This window comes from Myxine glutinosa, chromosome 7 (assembly GCF_964187855.1).
Source record: "Myxine glutinosa chromosome 7, kmMyxGlut1.1, whole genome shotgun sequence".
Classification (NCBI taxonomy): Eukaryota; Metazoa; Chordata; class Myxini; order Myxiniformes; family Myxinidae; genus Myxine; species Myxine glutinosa.
The window spans coordinates 181078745-181101558 of NC_136267.1; the positions used below are offsets into that span (position 1 = coordinate 181078745).

Below are 22814 nucleotides of genomic sequence, written 5' to 3' on the forward strand. Positions count from 1 at the left end.
CCGTGCAGGTATATAATTCCACATCTTATAAATAATTTAATGTGTTTGTGCATTTGTTTGTTACTCTTTCATGACCAACATTTTAGGATTAGGTTGCTTCAGAATATCCTCCTCTTCCTCCTGGCAGAGTTCTCTTCTGGCCATCCCGCCCACGGTGGTGCCAATAAAAATAAATGTACATTGGTACTTCCGGCTCCACAGCACATTACACCACCACTGGATGACACAAACTGGCCAGACAGATTGTGATGGCGTTTCACACATGTGTGTCTCTCTAATGAGAAATTCTCACCTATCCCGACCCACAACCATGAAGTGTTTAAGCCCACAAAATGAATGTCTAACCTGTCTATAAATTACATACTGTCGTGTCCCCGGGGTTAAGACCCCTGGGTGACGGATGACTAAAACGAGCTTCAACTCAGAGGAGTATTTTGAAACTTGGCAGGATTGTCTTTGGCGCGCGCGGGAAAGGCCCGAAGCCTTATCTGATCGGGAACACACGGGGTCAATCCGAACCCACATAACAAACAAACGAAACAAGACACACAAGTAAGATTCAACAAATTTTAATGTATTTACAGTAACTAGGGCATGCCCGTACTATATATATGCCCGTACTATATATCTATCTAAAATTATATCCCCCCCCTCTATTTACATGAAATGGTTTGGTCCATTCGCAACGCCAAAGCGAACGGCGAACGGCTTGCGAGTACAGTGACAATCCCCCCCCTCTATTTACATGAATGGTTTGGTCCATTCGCAACGACCACAGAACCCCCCCCTCTATTTACATGCAATGGTTTGGTCCAAAGCGAACGGCTTCCGGAGTTTGGTAAAGAAATCGCCATCGCGTGCACAAACGCGCAGGAAAGCGAATGAATCGCAAATTCGTTTTTATTAGTTTTAAAACGTAGTTTAACGCCAACATAGTTTGCAAACGTGAAATAAATGAATACGCTCTCAAATGTGCCATCCGAGGCAGAGTGTGTCCTCCACGTTCGGCACACGCGATCGTTCGCTGCTCTCTGATTGGTTGAATCGTTTTTTGGACATAGCTCGGTAAGTAATTGTCCGATTAATATGAAACCTTGAAAAGGCACATCCTCGGGTCCCCAGCAATATACCTGGCAAGTTTAAAGTATATCGGACCCGTGGTTGTCGAGAAACAGCGGTCACAGACATACAGACATACAAACATACAAACATACAAACATACAAACATACACACAGAGATTACTGGAATTATAGATAGATGTTAAAAAAAACAATGAAAGGTGAGGTGAACTAAAATTCCTAGGTTGAGGATCCTCCAATCCGACTCATATACAGACAAGGGAATGATAAATTAAAATGAAATAATGTTCCTTTTATAAATCGGCCGAACTTAGCTTTACTGTTTCAGCGAGGATGTAGATTGAGTCGGCAGTTCCAAAGCGGCCGAAGCCTCGCAAGGGTCCCACTCCAACAATGGTGCGGAGACGCTTTTTCGTCACACCCCGACTGTGAGGTAATCTGTGCAGGTGGCCCTCCTTCACTAACAAGGCTCCGATGATCTCTCCGGCGCACAGAGACGAGCGTCCGTCGTCCTCCCACGCAACACAACCAAGGACCGCCACGATTAAGACCAGGACAAGAGCAAAAGGCAACCGCAGCCATTCTCTTTGAAAGCCAGCACAAAAGAGAGAAAAATGTTGTCTCCTCTTGCTTTTTCTCGGAGCGTTCCGATGACGTCATCCTTTTGACCAATCACCCAGCGCCGTCGAATCGTCCCAACCAATCGTCCTTCGGGGCATGGCCTCACGGCCATTCTTGATGCCCAATGACAAAGCTCGGGTGTGGCCTGTTAATTCCGGTCCCCCGAGGCTGAGCCTAGCCGTCCTTCGGGAATGTTCGGCTGGGCGGGGTTCCTTTGCCGATTGGCAAATGTGCTGGTTTCTGGCAGCGTGGTTGGCTAATGGAGCCCATCGCCTGGCCGGCTGAGTTTTATAAGAACATTAGTGAAAAATCACAGGGAGGCAATACATACTGGGGATTATTCTTAAGCCCTATCTAGATAACACAAGCTCCACCCCACGGGTGAAGACACGCAAACACTTTTAACCTGAACATTTACCCTGCTTATGTACGTACATCGAGATGGGCTTTTCTTTCTTCGCGTCACACGGTCCATACTAAAACCTACACATTCCTACTTCCCTAAGGTATTTCATGCCTTGCCCCCCCCCCCCCCCCCCCAGCCACGCACGTAACAATACGCTGCCTCCTAAGCGTCACGTGCAACAAACGGCTTACTCTGACAGGTCCCTGTTATGTGGTAATCTAACCTACTCGAAACACATGGACCATACTACTCTTACCACAGTCTAACTATCGTTCCTGCTCTTCCCCCTTCCGCGTAGTAATATACATCACACACACACACACACACACACACACACACACAGACACGCACACACACGCACACACACACACACACACACATGCTTTTGCTTTTGTTTTGCACATTTCCTTCTTTCCTGATCGTAAAGTACCGTCTGCTTTAAGTACCGTCACTGTTAAAGAGTAACAAACAAACGCACAAACACTTTAAATTATTTAAAAGATGTGGAATTATATACGTGCAGGGTGTTTATCTCTATTTTTGTTGACGTCATCTGTATTATTTACTCTCTATAACATTTCCTCGTGCGTAATGTAACGCTTCAGGAAAAGGAACTTTTCACCATTGACTATGACATCAGACTACCATTCCTTCCTTTTTGTCCCCCGTCGCACCGCGGAGCGAAAGGGGGACTATGGTTTTCCCCTCCGTCCGTGTGTGCGTCCGTGCGTGCGTACGTGCATGCGTGCGTAAGCGAAGGAGCGAATTCTAATTTGGTGTGTTGGTGCAACCCACGTCCAAATCCAAGATGGCCACCGCCATGTATGTCTGACGCCATGTATGTCTGAACCTTGTGAGCGGAATATCTTGAAAAATAAGCGAATTACTAACTTCTAATCTGGTGTGTAGGTGTATCTAGGCATAATTCATTTGAAAACACCAACGGTTGTTATTTACAAAATATAGGCCTGTGGACAAATCAAGTTGACTCAGCATATAAGGGTAACATATACTGATGTGTGGTGGGTAAATAACCGGATGCAAACAAGATGAATAAACAAGGGAAAGATCAATAAAGATAGTCATGTGCAAGTCATCAGGGTGGGTGTGGTGAAGGTTCACAATGGTATAAAAGATCAAAGTTGGGATTATAAGATTATATGACATTGTGGTGTTCTGAAGCCTCAAAGTCCTGAAGGGAGGAGTGTGGTTGTACTTACTCGTGGAGGCAGTTCCTCAGTTGGTAGAGAAAAGGAGTGGATATGAGCAGTAAACCTGAATGGTGAATGGTCAGCAAGGTTGCCGGAGGAACACGTCTACCGTGAAAGGGTGAAAACCTGAAACAGCCAGTGGTGGGAGCAAGACCTGCAGAGTAGTCAAAACAAGAGAGACCACTGCCCTGTTTGTGATAAAAGAGCAGCAGGCCCTGTGCTTTGCTTCTTTATGAGAGAAGCCATTGATGTTTGAGAGCTTTGGATTCTACAACACCGGAAACGCCGACGGGACAGCGCAGTATTCCATTGAGCGAAAGGCAAAGGCCTTTCAAGCTGGGAAGTTCAAACTTATCAATGAGAACGTTGCACTATTGAGGATTGCCACTCGCATGCTGCTGTTATTAATAAGGTTTACCTTGTCTCCTCACTTGCTGTGATACAGGTAATTCTTGATCAGTGTAACCACCTGGATCAAGTGCTATATGAATAACCATGGCTCACGTCACAATCGGGTGGCGGGATATCCTGGTTGACGATGTGTTTGTCTCTGAGCGATTCAGTCGAGTGCGTTTTAAATTTCGAAAGTCGAATCCAAGTTCCTGTGTGATGCTTGCAGGAGGCAGGAGCTTGGAGCACGCTTTTCATTGGAAGGGATGTTAAAAAGTGCGTTTCCTGTTTGTAAAAATGTTGTCTCGATAGATCTCATATTAGACCAAACACCCACTTCCTGCAGTGACGGCCTGGTTTTCTTTTATAGAGTGAGATCTTGATACTGCTTGGTGCAAGCATCGTGCTCTGATGGTAACTTGTAATTGATGTTAAGTCTTTGTATTTGCACATCTGTATTTCATCTGTGGAATGTGTTAGTCAAGATGTACGGTTTAATCTCCTTATTATTATCCCCACGCTTTTTGGAAAAACAGGGGATGTTGTAATTAGTTCCGTCTGTCTGTCTGTCCGTCCGTCCGTGATGCCATCGCCTCCTAAACGGTTCTGCAGAAATTCACCAAAGCTGCTGGTTGTGATCACCACATGGCAAGAACATGCATGAGCAGTATCATTTTTGGCCCCACCTCCTGGGGCAGGGTCAAAAGGTCAAATGACAAAAAATGCAATTCCAGGCATATTTTAAAACTTTTTTTAATGAAACTTTGTACGTGCAAATCATCATTGGGGAACGCATGAAATATGGCATGATTTTTTTTTTTGATTTAACCCCTGGTTCATGTGCAAGGGGATGGGGTCTTGGGGTCACAGAGGTCAAAGGGGACAAAATTAACTCAGAATTTGATACTGGGTCATTCCTGGTGGATCCTTTTGCCTTCTTTCAACGCGGATTCAAGTGGAAAGAGTGGGGATTTGCAATAGCGTGCCGTCGACTTCGGTCTCGTTTAAATTTTTGTTGGTAACCGTGCCAAATTTTGTAAGAGATGACCAACCAAATCTGCTTTTATTATTTTCAGAAATACGGATAATTGAAAGGGCTTCTCAACTGCACCATTCTCACAAAGAATTTGTATTCTATTTCTTCAGCAGCATTCACTCACTCTGCCAGGCTCCATGTGGATTTGATCAATTACGTGTTCAGATGAAATGACAAAACCGATTTGGTGACTTCATTCTTTCTTCTAACCCATCTGGTCCTTTTTCCCACACCCTCCCACACAAGCTTTCGGGTGGCTGTGAACTCACCGTCGTCATCAAGGATCACACGGCAAACTCCCCCGCAGAGCTTTCTGTGCGACGTGGCCAAACGGTGGAAGTCCTGGAGAGGCCGACCGAACGCCCTGACTGGTGCTTGGTGCGCACTACAGACCGCAGTCCGGCCGGGGAAGGCCTTGTGCCGTGCAGTGTCCTGTGTGTCGCACACTCGCGGAGTAGTGTTGAAATGGAAGGTTTCTTCAACAATCGAGGTACGTACATAGATGTTCACTTTCAATTCCATTACTTGTAGCATTTGTACCTGTCATATGGACCTATTACTGCTTCTGTGGAGTTAAAACACAAATTTCTGGTGATTTCCACCATTTTCCACCATTTCCACCATTGTTTTCCACCATTTCTGGTGGTTCTGGTGTTTCTGGTGTTTTCCATTTCTGGTGTTTCTGGTGTTTTCTGTTTTCTGGTGTTTCTGGTGTCTCCTGTCGACCAGGAGATCCGCAACAATATTTTACCATCCTGCACATAAATCCTGGCTATCCTGTGGTATTCTGTAATTATTTTTGAACCGGAGGCAAAACTATAATAGACGAGTTCCGTAGAACATTACAAAATGTTTCAGCAAACAAGTCTGTGCAGTATTTGCCGACAGTCATGAGTGCAGACATACACAAACCAACTTCCTGTAGGACTATCAGAAAGGAAAACTGTAAATGAAATTGTGTGGCAAAAACAATCAAAACACCAAAACGAGGGGCAAGCAGCATGGCAGAAAAGAGGAGACGAGAAGACACATTAGTGAGGACAACAAGAGTGAAATGAAGTTTTAAAATGGCAGGTCCATTTCTCCACTCAGCATGGATTAAAATGAAAGCTTCACTTTCCTCTTTCGCAAAACAATTGTTGGTAAATATTTTTCAAACAAACTCATTCTGGGAAGTATGTACCAGAGGTAAATTGAACATTGTTAAAAGATGCTTTTGCCATATCAAATGTCCTCTATTTTTTGTTACTTCTCCCCGAATTCAACCATGTATCAGGTTGTTCATGAAACCATTTTTTGTGAAAAAATATCCAACGATAATGAGACTTGCAGATGGTATTGGAGGCCATGAATCATTGGTGATGGATCTTGCAAGTGGAGACCGTGCCTTAGGTAGTGATTGTTGGTAATTGATGGATATTAAAACCCGATGCCCTCGACCTCATTCAGCCAGACTCCATCCTACCCATTTCCCGCAGAATCACTGTCGGTGTCCAGCAGCGATGCGAGTCCTTCGGCAGGAACGCTGCATTCTCACCCACTGACCTCACCCCACCAGGGCTCTCCTGGTCCAAAGAGGCCGGGCAACACGCTACGCAAGTGGCTCACGAGCCCAGTGCGCCGCCTCAGCAGCGGCAAAGCTGAGGCCAGTGCGCATCACACGAAGAAGCTCACGGCACCCAAACACAAGAAAAGCGGACGCAAAAGTGTCGATCTCGGCACACCTCGTGACTCCGAAGAAGGAAACATCACTGCCCTTTCAACCATGCCTCTTGAGGAGATGCCAGATGAGGTGGGAGATTTGATGCTTTCTCACCCTTAATGTCTAGTGTGTGTGTGTGTGTGTTTGTGTGTGTGTGTGCGTGTGTGTGCACACACTTTACTATTTGTGTGTGTGTGTGTTTGTGTGTGTGTGCGTGTGCGCTTTACTATTTATGTGTGTGTGTGTGCACGCGTGTGGATGTGTGCGTGTGCGCTTTACTATTTGTGTGTTTGTGTGTGTGTTTGTGTGTGTGTGTGTGTGTGCGCGTGTGTGCACGCGCACGCACTTTACTATTTATGTGTGTGTGTGTGCATGCATCCGTGCATTTCCATTTATGTGTGGTTCAACGTTGCATCAAGAAAGGCCCGGTTGATCCCACCGCAGGTGTTTGATTGAATGACGCATTGATGCAGTTTTCTCCACACTCCAGCGTGCTTATTGTTGCTTTCTGCATTGCTTCCTGCAGCGTGTGCGGCGGGACGGCTCAGGCAGCGGCACATTGTCCAAGTCATCATCATCTGGCATGCAAAGTTGTGGAGAGGAGGAGGGAGAGGAGGGTCCAGACGCTTTGCCCTTACCACCACCAATGCAGATTCAGCAACATAATTTATTACAACCTGAGTCTGCTGATGACAAGGTGCGATTTGGTTCCTTAATTTCTTTTTATTGTTTGTTTTTCTGTCTGATCTCCACAGCACGACTGCATCTTCTTTTTTTATAAACATTGAACACTTCTATTTCTTTGTGATAATATATATTATCACTGTAATACTTCTACTACTACTACTACTACTGCCACCAGTACAAATTTATCTTTGTATTTAACATGGATGGGGAATGACCTCAGGTGGTGGTGAACAACCATGTTGAAGTCCTAGAGAGGAGAGTGATTTTTACACACTGTGGAAGTCGGTTACCTGTGCGAGAGAAAAGAGGGACAAACAAGTGCAGAGAGGTTGCCGACCTGTCTGCGACGCAAGAGTAATGCAATATAAACCAAGAATGCATATAAAGTTTAAATGTTCTTCAAATCAAACTTGATATCCATTCTTGTTTTTGCTCTGCCCATTAAATAATACTTTATACCTTATATCCAATGGAGTAAACCTTGAGACAAATTTTGATAAAAAAACAAATATATGAATGAATAAATTAAAAATATATACTAGCAATTGTTAATAAAATTACCGGAGTCTCAAAGACGATAGGTTTCAATGAATAGAGACAATTTTACCCACACAGGTGTAACAGTTTCTTTGAAAAGCCCCTTTTTCCAAACATGCACATTGTGTGTTTCCCAAAGCCAGCTATGTTTCAAAACATATTTTAAATAAATAGCCCCAAGTGGGCTGACGGTAATTTATTGAGATTGTAGTTCAAACCTCTGCTGATTTGGAGGAACCCCCTGATCCGAAATCGAAAACTCTAACATTGGGTGATCCTGCGGACCATCAAGTTGAACGGCCGTATCAGGTCGCAGAGCAATCGGTTGGTAAATAAGGGGACGAGTCAGGGATCTGAAGTTTGGGCTAGCAGCCCCCATGATCCGGAATCGAAAAATCGAAGCTGAACGATTGTGCGGGATACTGTCTTGTATTAATGTGTCAAGTTTCAGAACAATCAGCCAGGTGATAAGAGAGGAGTAGCAAAAATATCAAAAAATTAACGGATGGACGACCGGACAGACAGACATCCGGGCATCACGACCCATTTTATAAGTTCATCTCTTCGAGAATCGAGATGAGATGACCAAAAATATAAATTAGTTTGAACTTCAGTCTTCTCTGTTATGTTATTCGTCACCATATCATCACCTTTAGTCACGGTAAACTCACGGCATAGTGAACTGGAATGCACTCGAGGAAGATGCTTATTTAAGTTTCTCGTGCCACTTTTTCTCAATTGTTTAAAATAAACTGTCCTGTGGTAATGCAAATTGCCAGTGAAAAAGCATGATACTAAGATAAAACAATATGACAAACAGAATATCATCTGTAAATGCAAAGCCCCTCCGCATCCACTTTGTGTCCGGACTTCTTCTTCTTCTTCTGTATGCTAAACATAACGAAAACAGCTAAAATAATGAAAAATGAATAAATGATCGTTTTAAGGTCATTTTTCCCCGCTAGAGCTGGGGTTAGCCTTGCGGGCCCCATGACAATCATGGTTCTCTGTTTGAGGCAATGTTTTTATGGCCGGATGCCCTTCCTGACGCCAACCCTTCGTCACCTCTTACGATGCGCAGGGATACGGTGTACCTATTCTAAATCGTGGTACACACCGGGATCATTCATCCCAGAAAGCTGGTACTCAATTTGCCGACCTCGGAAGGATGACAGGCTGAGTCAACCCCCCGTTAATTCAGCGATCGACCGGGATTCGAACCCAGGATCCTAGGATCCCAAGCCGGCACCCTAACCGCTAAGCCAACACCGCGCGGGACGGGCTGATTACTTATATGGAAATATGGATAGAAAGATGCAAATACTTCAGTTCCATCTCCGACTGTGTACAGTGTTACTAAGTATCGTCCTGGAATAAATGGCACTTTATATTTCTCCTTGCCAGCTCAGAGGTGAACTGCATCCGAGACATTCACAATATGAAGCTCTGAATCAAATTTGGGGATTACGTCTGCTCACATTGTCCAGTTATTTTGCTCACAAACAGGCAAACTATCACAGATGGGAATAGTCACGGGCTAGGCCTACGACCTACGACCGCGGGGTGACTAATGCAGAAGCATACTGCACAACGAAAGCTTCTCTAAGACAGTACCATTTTAATCGAACTTGTACTTCTCTGACATAGCTAATTCCTATAAGCTTCATAATTTTCTTGGCCATGTGACATTCTGCCGGCCCCTGCTCCTTATCCCATTTCTTGGTCTCCATTTGGTTATTGATTTTGTCCATCGGCCATTGGATTTGCTGGATGGATGACCAGCTCGTTTCAAACCCTCCTGTTTTATTCTTTGAATCCCTACTACTACTACTTCAACCGCCCCACATAATCCCTTCTTCTTAAGGAGTCTGTCGAGAAGTTTGGCCTGTATTTCAGGAACCAGATGGCCAAGCCTAATGTTTCACTTAAGCTTATTTGGACAGGAATTGGGAATTTGTCTGAGTGTCGGTAATAACTCACCTACTCTTTGCGTACGAGACCATGTGATCTTTCACGTCCATCAACCAATTCTGATAGACGGGATGACCCGCTTAATGTCCGTCCGAGGGACGGCCCACTTTGTGATTTCTACGCCATGCCTGTGAAACACGAATCTGCCGATTTATAGCCAGGATGAGAAAATGTCCTGCAGTTTCCAAGATCAGGAATGCTCCCTTTTTGTGAAGACAATGATCACTGCAACACGCTCAACAAATTATTTGGAATTCCGATTTTTGATCGTTCTTTTCAAAGTTCATTTGTTTCCTCAACTCCTCGTCCATCGTTGAGATAATTAAATAAAACTTCATCCTCTCCTGGGGTTTTACTCCCTCCCAATGTATTTGAGTGCCATTTCTATTCCATCTGATCCTTCACCATAAGTTATTTTGAGTTGTTTTCACTCTCATTTAAACGTTCTGCCAATCTTGTTCCGTCGCAATACAAATCTTGGTAAAACTGTTTGACCAGTTTAATGATTTGCTCTCATTCTTATTCTTAATATCATTTGATTACATGATCCTTCCATTTCATTTGCTATCCTGGATAGTCCGTAGGCGGCTTTGAGAAATCATCGACAAAAATTGGATGGGGCGATGATAAAGACACCTTTCAGATGTATGCAAATGGCATAGGCCTCACACTGTCCCGATCTCTTTCACCTGGGTTCAGCAAACCAGATTCCTTGGATGATTGAAACATTTGGATTTGGTGGTTGGAATTGAATTCTTTTTTACCGTGGATATTTCCCTGCATTTCCTTTGAATTTTCGATGCTTTGACGTGGTTCGTTCACTCTCTCTCTCACCGCTTCACAATGACGCAGTACGGCGAGTCACGCCAAATAACCGTGGACATGCTCTGTTGTATCTATGCCGTACGTAATGTAACGTCAAACTTGATAAAGGTGGGTCATGCAAAGGAAAAGAAAGGCCTTTTGTGTTAAAAGAAGAATCTTATGACAATTTGACCCATAATGAATGCATTTGAAATCGCAGAACGTATTCCACAAAAGGAGAAACTCATCGGGCCGTAAAATGTGACAAATATTCTATTCTATAAAAGTCAAACGATTAGGTAGAAAATATCTGCTTGTTGAGGCTTTTTGTAAATTTGTGTGAAAGACAAATTTAGTTCTTTCATTCTTGTCTTTTCTTTGCACCGTGGACGCACGCAGGTTGAAGATTGCCGGAAGTTTGTATTAATATATAAAGGTGAAACTTTTATACAAATTATATTTTTATGGTCTTTCATTAGGTATCTATCCAGCCTGGTGTTGGCTTAGCGGTTAGGGTGCGGCTTGGGATCCTGGGTTCTAATCCCGGTCAATCACTGAATTAACGCCAGGGTGGTTGACTCAGCCAGTCATCCTTCCAAGGTCGGCAAATTCAGTACCAGTTCACTGGTAATTCCCTGTGTGTCGCAAGAGGCGACCAATCGGGTTGGTGGCAGGAAGGGCATCCGGCCGTAAAACATTGCTTCAAAAAGGGGGCCAAGGTGCCCGAAAAAGGCCAACCCCTGTGCTGCGGGGGAAAATGGCCTCTAAAGGTGGTATCTATCCGACACCTTCTTGGTCTCTACTTTGATTTACTCCATCACGCACCTTACGGGCTCGGAGGAGAGGCAAGATCATCCCATAGAGTCGAAGAAATAAAATAAATAAACTGATTAAGTAACTGAATTAATGAATTGAAATTATCTATCGATATACGTATATATATCTGTGCAGTGTCTGTGTTGTCTTGTCACTGAACTACTCCCTCAAACTTTTGTGAAATCGTACCAAACTTCTGGAATGCACCTGCATTTCCCGTGTGTGTCCTAAGGGTATTAATTGTTTTTATTTTTTGAAAAAAAAAAAAATTGTTTTGTTTTTAATTTAAAAAAAAATTCCAATGTAAATCTTCATCTTCAATTGTTTATAAAATGTAATGTCACGTATATTACAAATACATTTGTGCAAAATAATTGTTTGTATTATGATTGGTGTAAATCATGACAACACAGCAACTCAGGTACAGTCATTACCCTCAGTCATTAAAATAAGCCCGTTCCTCTGTACTACGCTCGCCTCGAGCCAAGCTAGTATTTTATAAATTGATATTACTGAATTATATTTCAGGCTTTTCCTTGGACTGGTCCATGGTTGTTGATGATGTGCCAGAGACTAAACTCAAAAGTTTAACTTTGGAGAGTCCAGGCAAAATCACTATGTAGAGCAGAAGTTTGGGATTTTGTTTAGGGTGCCGGCGATCACCTCTCTTCGGAGAAAGACACCTTGTAATCTGTAACGTCCACCATCAATCAATGTCCGTAGACGTGCTTAACGTGCTTTTTGGCAGAATGCGTTGCCTGTGAAACTTCAAATCTTACAGTCAGGTCGATAATTAAACAGATGATACCATCCAAAGGCAAGTGTCTCCTGCTCTTCTTCTGCTCATATTGGGTCATCTGATAATGTGGGGGCTTGTGACAGTCAACATCTCTCTGGCTATTGTTAGCTGTCTCAGTGCTAACGGGTCTGGAAGTTAACTCAGGCAGGTTGTCAGAGACTCCAAGGAGCCATCTCAGTTCAAGACTTGTCTCCTGTACTCGTATCTGCTGCCCCTGATATAAATTCTGTCTACGAATTCCTCCACAGAAACCTGTTCCCTCTTATGCACACATCCATCGCATCTCACCTTCAATTATCATATCCTTTCTCCCGACTATGGTAGACTGAATCATGCGGTGAAGCAGTTGCCTTGACACAACTTGCCCTCTCCTCCTAGAAGGCAAGTCTGACCTGAGGCAACCTCAGGTCACTCCTCAAAGCCTGCAACAAGCATGTGTCCGCTCTCAGGAGAGCCAGAAAACAACATCTGTCTGACGTCACGATTGATCTTTCAAACTTGTCTCCCTCCTCTAAAACGTGGTGGCACCTTGTTAAGTCTGTCCCTGGAGTATGCTCTCCTTCAATACCCACCCTCACTTCAAATGAAACCACAGCCGACTCCACTCAGGAGAACGCCGAATGCCTCAATTCTGTGTTTGCTTTCAAAGCTTGTGTTCCCAACTTCTCACTCTCCGCACCCTCCGTACCTAGATGCACCAACTTTTACTGGACTCTTTATATTTTGCACCTGAGATGGTGAAGTTTCTGTCAACCCTTGACTCTGATTCTGCAACTGGACCAGACAGCACCAGCTCACATGTTCTAAAAACCTTCTCTGCTGCTCTTCACATCCTCTCTCTGCCCTTTTCACCCTGTCGTTTGCCCTGGTCATCTTCCATATGTTAGGATGTCTGTCACCCGACATCACTGCATCACATAAAAATGTATAACAATGGATCCCCTTAACTACAGATCTATCAGCTTACTTCCAATCATCAGCAAGGCCATTGAATCCATCATCACAGTTGACATCAAATCATTCCTTTTCTCCAACTGCCTGATCTCATATCATCAATTAGAGTTCAGACCCTGTCATTCTACCTTGGACAAATTGCTTATACTCTCCCAACAAATGAAGGCCCACAATGCCAGATATGAGGCCAGGGCCATCTCTTCAGACATATCTCGAGCTTTGGATACAGTATGGCATCCTGCCTTACTCTCCAAGCTCTCCGCCTATGGAATCTAAGGCCAACTCTACACTTGGATCACTGACTTCATCTACTCTCGTAGACAACATGAGGCACTCAACAGAATCCTTTCATCTCCTCTCTCTGTCAAGGCTGGAGTGTCCCAAGGCAGTGTTCTGGGCCCAGTCCTATTCCTGGTCTTTATAAATGATCTATCTGACTCTCTGGAAAATCATCTTTATCTCTTTACTGATGACTCCACTGGCTATAGCTAAATCCCTTATCCTTCAGGCAGGTATGCTGCAGCCCCTTCCCTCTCTCATGCAGACCTTGATATAGAATTCCAATCCTGGTAAAACACTTGGAATATATCATTCAATCCTGACAAATTTCACTCTCACTCTGTATCTCCAAAAGAACTGTTTGGTAAACACTCCCATTTACTTTCTTAACAATCCTCATGAAGATGTTCATTCATTCAAACTCCTGGATTTCACTATCATCAATGATCTTTCTTGGACAAACGACTTTTCAAAGCTGGCCTCAAAAAACAATCAACGACGTGGCATCTCCATCGTACAAAGTCCTTCCTTGGCACGCCTTAACTCCTATCCACCTAAATAGACTTCATGCACCGCTTGATGGGGTACTGCTCTCCCCTTTAGAGTGGTGTCCCTGCCTCACACTTTGCTCACGTTGACACTATGGAATCTAAGGACTTCACGATCATTGGAATATCCCGCACTGAAGCTGAGTCTCTGGGCCTATCACTTTCACATTGCAGACAGGTTGGTGGTCTCTGTCTTTTACCACTTCCTTCCTGGTCCAGCACCCTCCGCTGTTTCTCAAGTCAAGTCTCCAGTTTTTCATTCCCAAGAGTTTGTTCACCCCCCTGTGTCCTCGTTCTTCGCCACATCACTTATTTATCCAAGTCTTCCTCTGTTTTATCCCTCAACCCCACTATTGGTGAGTTTTCCCCTCTCTTTCCACTGTTCGTTTTGTTCTGTTACATCCTGTTCCGTTCTATGTTCTCGTTCCTCCACAAGCTTCAACTTTGTATGCAAAAAATAAATAAATAAACAAAAGTGCTGAGTAATCCTGTCATACTCTTATTCTTTCGTTCCTTGCACTCCAATCTTGTTTTATTAGGCAAGGCAAAATTATTTATTTTTTAAGCGCGGCAATCTGTGCTCTTTTCATTGGTCATGTTCGAACTGTTCCACTTGGTGTCTGCACGTCGCTATGTGGACCACTCCTATGGTGCCCCTTAAATATAAACATAATCAAGGTACTATTTGGTCAAAATATTTGGTGAAGTTACAACAACGAAATATTTTATTACCCTCGCCAGAGGAGAGGGTATTGCATTTGAGTCCGTTTGTTTGTTTGTTTGTCTGTTTGTCCGCACAGAATAAATATGATTTTCTCTGCAACCGTTGCTCCGATCGACAGGAAATTTTCACCGTAGGTGCAACTCCACCTGTATAATGTTTTAATGACAATTATGATGTCATAGGTCACCTGGTTCGGCCACCATCTTGGAAAAACCGAAAAACTTTGCACCTCTATATCTCCGAAAGCGCCGAATAGAAAAAATTGAGACGTGGCTCATTGTAAAGAACTCTCCATGGGGAATAAAATATGTTAATGATGATGTCATAGGTGCCTCCATTATGACGTCATAATTCGACAAGTACAAAACTTCATCTGATCAAGATGAAATTTCTTGAGCGTCCTGTAGGCATAAATTGGTGGAGAAAAAAAATTGATGACGTCATAGGTCACGTGGTTCGGCCGCCATCTTGGAAAAACCTAAAAACGTTGCACCTCGATATCTCCGAAAGCGCTGCATAGAAAAAATTGAGACATGGCTCATTGTAAAGAACTCTCCATGGGGAATAAAATATGTTAATGATGATGTCATAGGTGCCTCCATTATGACGTCATAATTTGACAAGTACAAAACTTCATCTGATCAAGATGAAATTTCTTGAGCATAATCTAGGAATAAATTAGTTTAGAAAAAAATAATGATGAAGTCATCGGTCACGTGGTTCGGCCGCCATATTTGTTTTAACACAAAACCCTTAAAAACCACTGAAAATACATCCTGGCGAGTGTTTGCAATCTCTGATTGCTCTTTTTCTTGGTCATTATTTAGAATCTAAATGGTAGAGCCAAATACAAGCAAGGTATATCCATATTGCTCGTGCCATATACTTCGGAATCCAACGAGACTGTTGCTGTGAGGTGGATCCATTTTTTTTTTTTTGTGTGTCCCAAAATCTGTGGATTTATCGATTGAATGAAAATCTTTTGTTTTTGTTTGGCTTCTGCTCACACTGGATACTGTATATCCAAGGTTGTTTAAAGGTGATTTGATATCAATGGTCAAAACATTATTTGCTGATAGATTTATTGTTATTATTGTTAGATTTTTTTTTTGTCCCCTCTTCCCTCCCTTATATGTAGAATTATGTTTTCCATTGCAGTTTCCAATGGCACGTAATTCTATAAAACTTTTCTTGCAAAATGTTATGAATGCCTTCTTGATTCGAGGTAAGAGTCCTTTAAGAAAATTCCTGGTGAAAAATATTTATTTATGCAATCTGATACAAAGTCTGATTTATTTGGCCTTGTTTTAGCATGAGCTTTGCAAGACCCCTGCTTATTGGCAAGTGTGTAAAGAAGTGGAACTGAATCTGTCATCAGGTAAATGTTCCTGCTTAGATGAAGTGTAGTCTTGCTGCAGTGGGAAATAGTTTAGTCGTAGAGAATCAGATGGGTTAAAGATGGGGAAAATAGCAGAGGCTGTGAGAGCTGCATCCGCGTGCGGCCTGGCTGTTCTCTCGCAAGGGTTTAAGACCCTATGCCTTGGCCCCCTCGTGCACAGCCCCCTTCCTTGCTCGTGCCTCGTGCCAGCTGCTCGGAGACACCCACCACTGCCGAGCTGGTCAGCGCCATCGAGAACCTTGTGAAGAGCAAGATGGTAGGCCTGGGTTCTCTGTGCATGGTGCGCTTTCACCACCTGCCTGGCTCACCTACTGCCTGATGTGATTTGTTGCCTCACACTGCTCTTCCATTGTGTTACCTGGACATCCTGCCTTGATAGTGCATGCCAAAGATATGTGTGTATATATGTATACACACCCATTTTTTGGTTTTTTTGTTTCTGTTTTTGTTTTGTTTTTCCCCCTCCAGCCCAAACTGCCTGCCTCTGACAAACTTTTGGTTGTACTTTCTGCTTCGATCATCATTTTTGTATATTCTCACCATGTGTAGGGTGGAGTGCGTGGAGAAAAAAAGGAGATTTTTATCTGTGACATATGGTGGTATATTATGTAAGAATGTTATTTTACACTTTTTTATGTAAGGATATACAGCTGAGATTCAACTTTTAAAATAACCACATTCTATGAAGATTATATAAAGGAAGTTGTATGTTGACCTTTTTATTTATTTATTTATTTATTTATTTATTATAAACACCTGTTGAGGAGCTTTATTCTCTGATTGCAAGTATCAAAGATAAAAACATTCCTATACACTAATTGGGGTCGTGCTGTTCCTATGTAGCAAGACTGGCTGCAATCGGCCCAGAACAGTAGAAGGAGTAACGCAACAAACACCCAATCACACACAAACACACAATGGCCCGTGAATTGTAGTAAGGATGTACAAAATGTCCTTTCATTCCCCTCTCCACCTCCATATGTTCATTTTCATGCATCCTCATCCTCTTTCTTCTTTCTCTTCATTCTCATTTCTTCATCTCCACTCAACCTTTTATTTATTTAATTTTTCTCCCTTCTTCCCCAACACCCCCACAGATGTCATCATCATATTCTTCTTATGCTTCATTTTACTCTCCTGAACTTATTTTATTATTTTTTTCTTATTATTTCTTATTATTATTTATTTATTTTCTTATTATTTCTTATTCTTATTATTATTCTTATTTCTTTTCTTATTATATACACTTATTTTCACTTTTACATTTTATACTTCCCCGCTCTAGCAGGGAAAATGGCCTTAAAATGCCTGTTGTGTTGTTGTTGCTTCATTTTACGCTCATGATCAACCAATTCCCATCCTCGTATTTTACGCTCCTGATCAAACCAAGTATGTGAAATGTGGATTGGACCTCGGAGTTTTCTACTCTCTCGTCATGGCAAATTATTGGCTCATTTAGTCTCTCTAATTAATCAGACATTTCCAAATCTCTCCATTGCTGTCGATGTTCCACTGCCAATCTGGATTTCTTCACACATTCTTCTTCTAGTCAAACTACTGATATAGAAAGTGTTGCCTTCATCGGTTCTTCAAAGCACGTGCTAATTACTCACATTCGTACAATCAGTGATCAGACTCACGCTTTGCATTAAATAAAAACTGATTCCTTCGTTTTGTATTGTCAAACTATCAAATTTCTATTTGTGATAATGTAACTGGGGCCTAAGTTGAAATTGTTAATTTACTGTCGCTCTGCCTTACCTTTGAATATCATTATTGTCCAACCTTGAACCATGAAGGAATCTGCCATATTTCTCATGGCGTTGTGCCCTTCCTTATGATAGATGCACCTTTATAATTCTTTTTTCATAATTTCATAATTCTCTCTTTTGTTTCTTTTTCCTCACATTTATCAATGTAGTTATTTTATTTAGACCAGGCCTCGATGAGGACTATATATTCCATGACTGGAGTCTTTAACATAAAAAATCCAGCAAGAAATCTTTTTTTCACAGAGTCTGATTGTACTATACTGGAAAATCCTTTCAATGTTGGCGATTCACACGGTGCTTTGCATTGATGACAACATTGAAGCACAATATTTTGTGTTACAGGATAGCGGAGATAGTGCTAAACTATAGAAGCACTATGTTTACCGAATTGCACCCTGCCTGAGCAACATGGTCTTTGTCTGTCAATATTTGCATTATTATCACAGACCCGACGTTGATATGTCATGTACACCTTTTAAAACATACTCTGAAGGGTTGTTTTATTAATGCCACAAGTTATTATGGGTCCGTATCCACGAAGGATTCACGCCGCCTCATTCTGTCCTATGCATAATCATGTTTTTATTTATTTATTATTTTTTGATCACATCTCTTTTGGCATATGGATCAGAGGGTTGTACAATTTAACCTACAATCCTTTGCAGGACACCCTGCTGGAGCTTTTCGTGATTGTTAATCAAAATTGACAAGTGAGCACACTTGACGTTGTCTGCATATTGTTGAAAATGTACTGATTGTTGAAATTCTGCCAAAGGATGTGGATGATGCACATTACGTACATGGAGAGGGAAGGGGGACGTAATTGACAGAAGCGAGTAGAGCATGTGGATTAGTTTGGAGGAGATGCTGAAAATGAAAAATGCATGGGGATGAAGCACCAAGCTGAGCAAGGTGATAGGCAGGGGCACCAGCATAGAGGAGAGAGCGGTATTCCATCAAGCTGCAGATGAAGGCCTTGTAGGTGGATAAGAGTTCAGGTGTGCCAAGGAAGGACTTTGCAGGGTGGAGAATTCCCAGACTGGCCAACTTTGAAATATGATTTGCCCAAGAAAGATTTTGGCTGATAGTGAGACCCAGGGGTTTGAGTGACAGAAACTTTCACAAAAGGATTATTGACAAAGTAGATGTGATGGTTCGACAGGTGCTCCTTTCGGAGAGAGAGAGAGGGTGAGATTTGCAGGATTGAAAGACACATTCCAAGTGTTTGACCAGTTTGCGATTTTTTTTTCAAGGTCTGAAGAGGGAAGAGGCTGCTGCCTGTCAATCTGAAGGATGAAGGATGTCACTGTAAAGGTGGAGTCTGGCATATTGGAAGCCCATTTAGCATCTATCCGAGGGACGGCACACACACACATTGTTGAATCATCCTGCCTGTGAAACATCGGGATGGTAGTTTATAGCCGGGTCGGGATTCAAACCCAGACTAGACAGCTTAGAGGCGAGTGTGCGTACTTCTGGACGATCCTGTCAGCCCAGGCAGTGGAGCCATCAGACAAGTGATGAGAGGAAAAAGGAAAGGGAGCTTAGTAGTGACAGAGATAAGAGAGACGTGGAGGGGTGAAATATTCCACCATTTTCACACATAATTATTTGATGGCCTCAGAATCAGCAAATTTATGAAACGATTTGCCGATGGTGTTTTCCTGCTCGCAAAAGCCCCACGCATTGGCCACTGCAAGTAATTGTGGGTAATATAAGAAATTGTAAAACCCTCTGTTTGCATCATTTACACGTGTAAATTTTCCTTCGTCCTTTCAGCATTACATGCATCATCATTTATTCCCCCTGTATATCTTTTTTTTCTTGCTGCCTATGGCTTTGCTAGGCCTTAGACGAGCGACCTACGTCATTGCCTGTCGGAGAAAGCAGCAGCCCCACAGTCACATCGTCGGACGGTTCTGCCCTCGCACCATCTTCTGCGTCGCCTGTTGATGAGAATGATGAAAGAAGAATGGGTGCCCTCAAACGAAGGCAGTAAGTCTCGACTTGAAGAGGACATGTAGCAAAGAGCCCGAGCAGCAACACAACACGTTATATTTTTGGATTACTGTGGTGTCCAAATGGTTTTTTTAATGGTGTTGTTATAATTTGGCGTATTTTAAATTGAAGCCTGGTGCAAACTTTCCTTGCAGTTATGTCCTACAGGAGCTTGTTGAGACAGAGAGAGACTATGTCCGTGATCTGGGCCTTGTGGTTGAGGTTAGTAATCACTGTCACATGTGCAACTTTAAAGCATGCTTCACACCTAATCTGTTTAGTTGAGATACTTTTTCATATTGAATGCCATTCCATGGAAGTTGAAGAGTAGAGAAAAAAAATTGATCAAACATAAAGTATAATCCATATAAGTATTGGAACAGCGAAGTCAAATTTGTTGTCATTGCTCTACACTGTACTCAAGAAATTTGGATTTGAGATCAAATGATGAAAATGAGGTGCGAGTACAGGTCAGCTTTTATTTCTGAGTATTTCTATGCACACATGTTTTACCATTATAGAACAATAACACTTTTTATGTTCAGTCCCCCATTTTAGGTTAACATAAGTATTGGAACTAATGACTGACAGGTGTTTTTTGTTGCTCAGCTGTTTCTTTTTGCATTTATGGTTCACACATAAAAGAGCTGTGAATGTCTAGTCTTGGTTTTAGCCTTTGCTTTTGTCTTGTGGGACAGGTGGCATAAACCAACATGAAGACCAGAGAGGTTTCTGTGAAAGAAAAGCAAGAAATTTGGAAACTGAAAGAACAGAAGAATTCAATTAGAACTATAGCACAAAAATTGGGCAGATCAAATACAACAATTTGGAATATCTTGCTAGCTCATTGGAAACTGAATCCCTTTCAGTTTTGTGTTAAACAGCATTAGCGATTAGCGACTGTTTAAAAAGGTAATCATACATGTTTGTGGTTTATAATATTTTTCCTTTTGGTAGTGGTAGAAAGGAAGGCCAATCCTTGAGGCAAATTGCAAAAAAATTACAAGTGTCAGTAAATGCAGTTGCTTGTGCCCTTAAACGACATAACAAAACTGATAAAAATGCAGATATAAAACATTCTGGTCCACCAAAAAACAACAGAATCGCAGGACAAGTAATCCAAGTCTCCAGTCTGCGCAACAGACGTCTTACAGCACTGGAAATTGGAGCCCAGCTAAACAGCTCCACCATTGCAACTGTTTCAAGGCCTTCTTTTCTCAAAGTTCCAATTGCCCATGTTTTTTCTGGCGTTAGCTGAGCTTTGGCACCCATGTTCATGCAATCTGAAACACAAAAACACTCATTAGATTGTACGGCTGGCTTTCTGTAGACATTTTTTGCAACGCCTGGAAATAATAGACATTGCATGTGATGAAGAAACTAAGCACACACATTCATTCCACACAGAGCAGAGTATTTGTAAACAGTTTTTGCTCCTGAGATGAAACGTTAATAACATTAACTTCGCGTTTCAGTTTGTATCTAGTATTGCACTTTTCAAACTATTTCCAAAAATTGCTTTAAACCTACGTTTCGCACAAGAAAGATGCATTGAAGCACAATATATTATCAGTAGATAAGCAGATATATCTTTGGTAGGAGTTTTGTTTGCATCGTATGTTCATTTTGCACATTAAACACATTATGTTGGGTGTACCTAAACGTTTGACTGGTAGAGTGTGTGTGTGTGTGTGTGTGTGTGTGTGTGTGTGTGTGTGTGTGTGTGTGTGTGTGTGTATGTGTGTATGTATGTATGTATGTATGCATATATGTGTATATATATATATATATATATATATATATATATATATATATATATATATATACATACATACATACAGACTTGGCATTTAATATGGAATTTTTTTTTCTTCTAGACTTGGGTTTACTTTCTGAACTCAGTATATCAATCTGGTGAGTTTCTTTTACCCTTCGGTGATGTCTTTGTTGAAAGAACCATGTCACTGATTGTCTTTCGCAGCAAGAAGTCAATAACAGGATTATATCACAGGTGGCGTGACAAAATGTAAGGACAGGTACATTTGACGATTGGCTTCACAATCGGGTATATAAGGGTTGTTGCGTTCTGTATTAGTGGAAAACAACTGCTGCACATCTACAAAAGTTATTGCCGCTTCCTCTGGAGATGGTCCGTCAACTTGACAATGCTGTTTGTCATGGAGTGGTGGCTTTACGAAATTATGGCATGAAACAGCGTGCTATTGCTCGGCTGTATGGCATCACTCAAGGTCAGGTGTCAAAGATCCTGAAACGAAGTGCTCAGAGGGGTGTCCCTACTCCAATACCGAGGCCAGGACGTCCACGCAGAACCACAAGGAGAGATGATCGCCAGCTGCACTGGTTAGTCTGCAATGGCCGTACCAAGTCAGCTAATCGGCTTAGGGCTGAGTGGCAGCAACTGACAGATGTGCCTGTATCCAGAAGGCTGGTCAACCAACGACTGGTTCAAGCAGGCTATCGTGCTAGGCGTCCCCTGAGAAAGCCACGCCTGACCAGACAACACAGTCAGCGCCGATTGCAGTGGGCCAGAGAGCACCGTCAGTGGCAGCCAGGACACTGGAATCACGTGACCTTCAGTGACGAGTCTAGATTTCTGGTCTATCGTCAAGATGGCCGCGTCCGAGTGCGCAGACAAGTGCATGAAGCCCACAACGAAGATTGTATAGTGACAAGAGTCCAGGATGGAGGTGGTGGGGTGACCGTTTGGGCTGCTTTTCATGCAGGGGGCAAAACTGACCTGGTTGTTCTGAATGGAAACCTGAACCAGTTCAAGTACAGGGTCATTCTGGAAGAAACATTGCTTCCATTTGCTCGTGTAGCCTTTCGAGGAAACTTTGTCTTCCAAGATGACAATGCACGGCCTCATCGTGCTCGTATGATCCAACACTTTCTTGCTGACCATGGTGTAGAGCATATGGAGTGGCCTGCCATGTCCCCGGATATGAATCCGATAGAGAACTTGTGGGCAGAATTAACGCGTCAAATCGACAACTTGGACCAGCAGCCTACCTCTGTGCGTGAATTGCAGCAGACTATTGTCACTGCATGGCAAGCGATTC

The 22814-nt window shown here is 42.6% G+C and overlaps 1 protein-coding gene across 1 annotated transcript in view; it reads left to right on the plus strand.

Moving 5' to 3' along the window:
* LOC137431866 (triple functional domain protein) overlaps positions 1-22814 on the plus strand; it is a 469010-nt gene that overhangs the window by 397190 nt on the left and 49006 nt on the right. The window contains 6 exon segments of the mRNA XM_078782583.1: positions 4991-5234; positions 6223-6536; positions 6973-7143; positions 16125-16220; positions 19583-19731; positions 19890-19956. Coding sequence (XP_078638709.1) covers positions 4991-5234; positions 6223-6536; positions 6973-7143; positions 16125-16220; positions 19583-19731; positions 19890-19956 — 1041 coding nt within the window.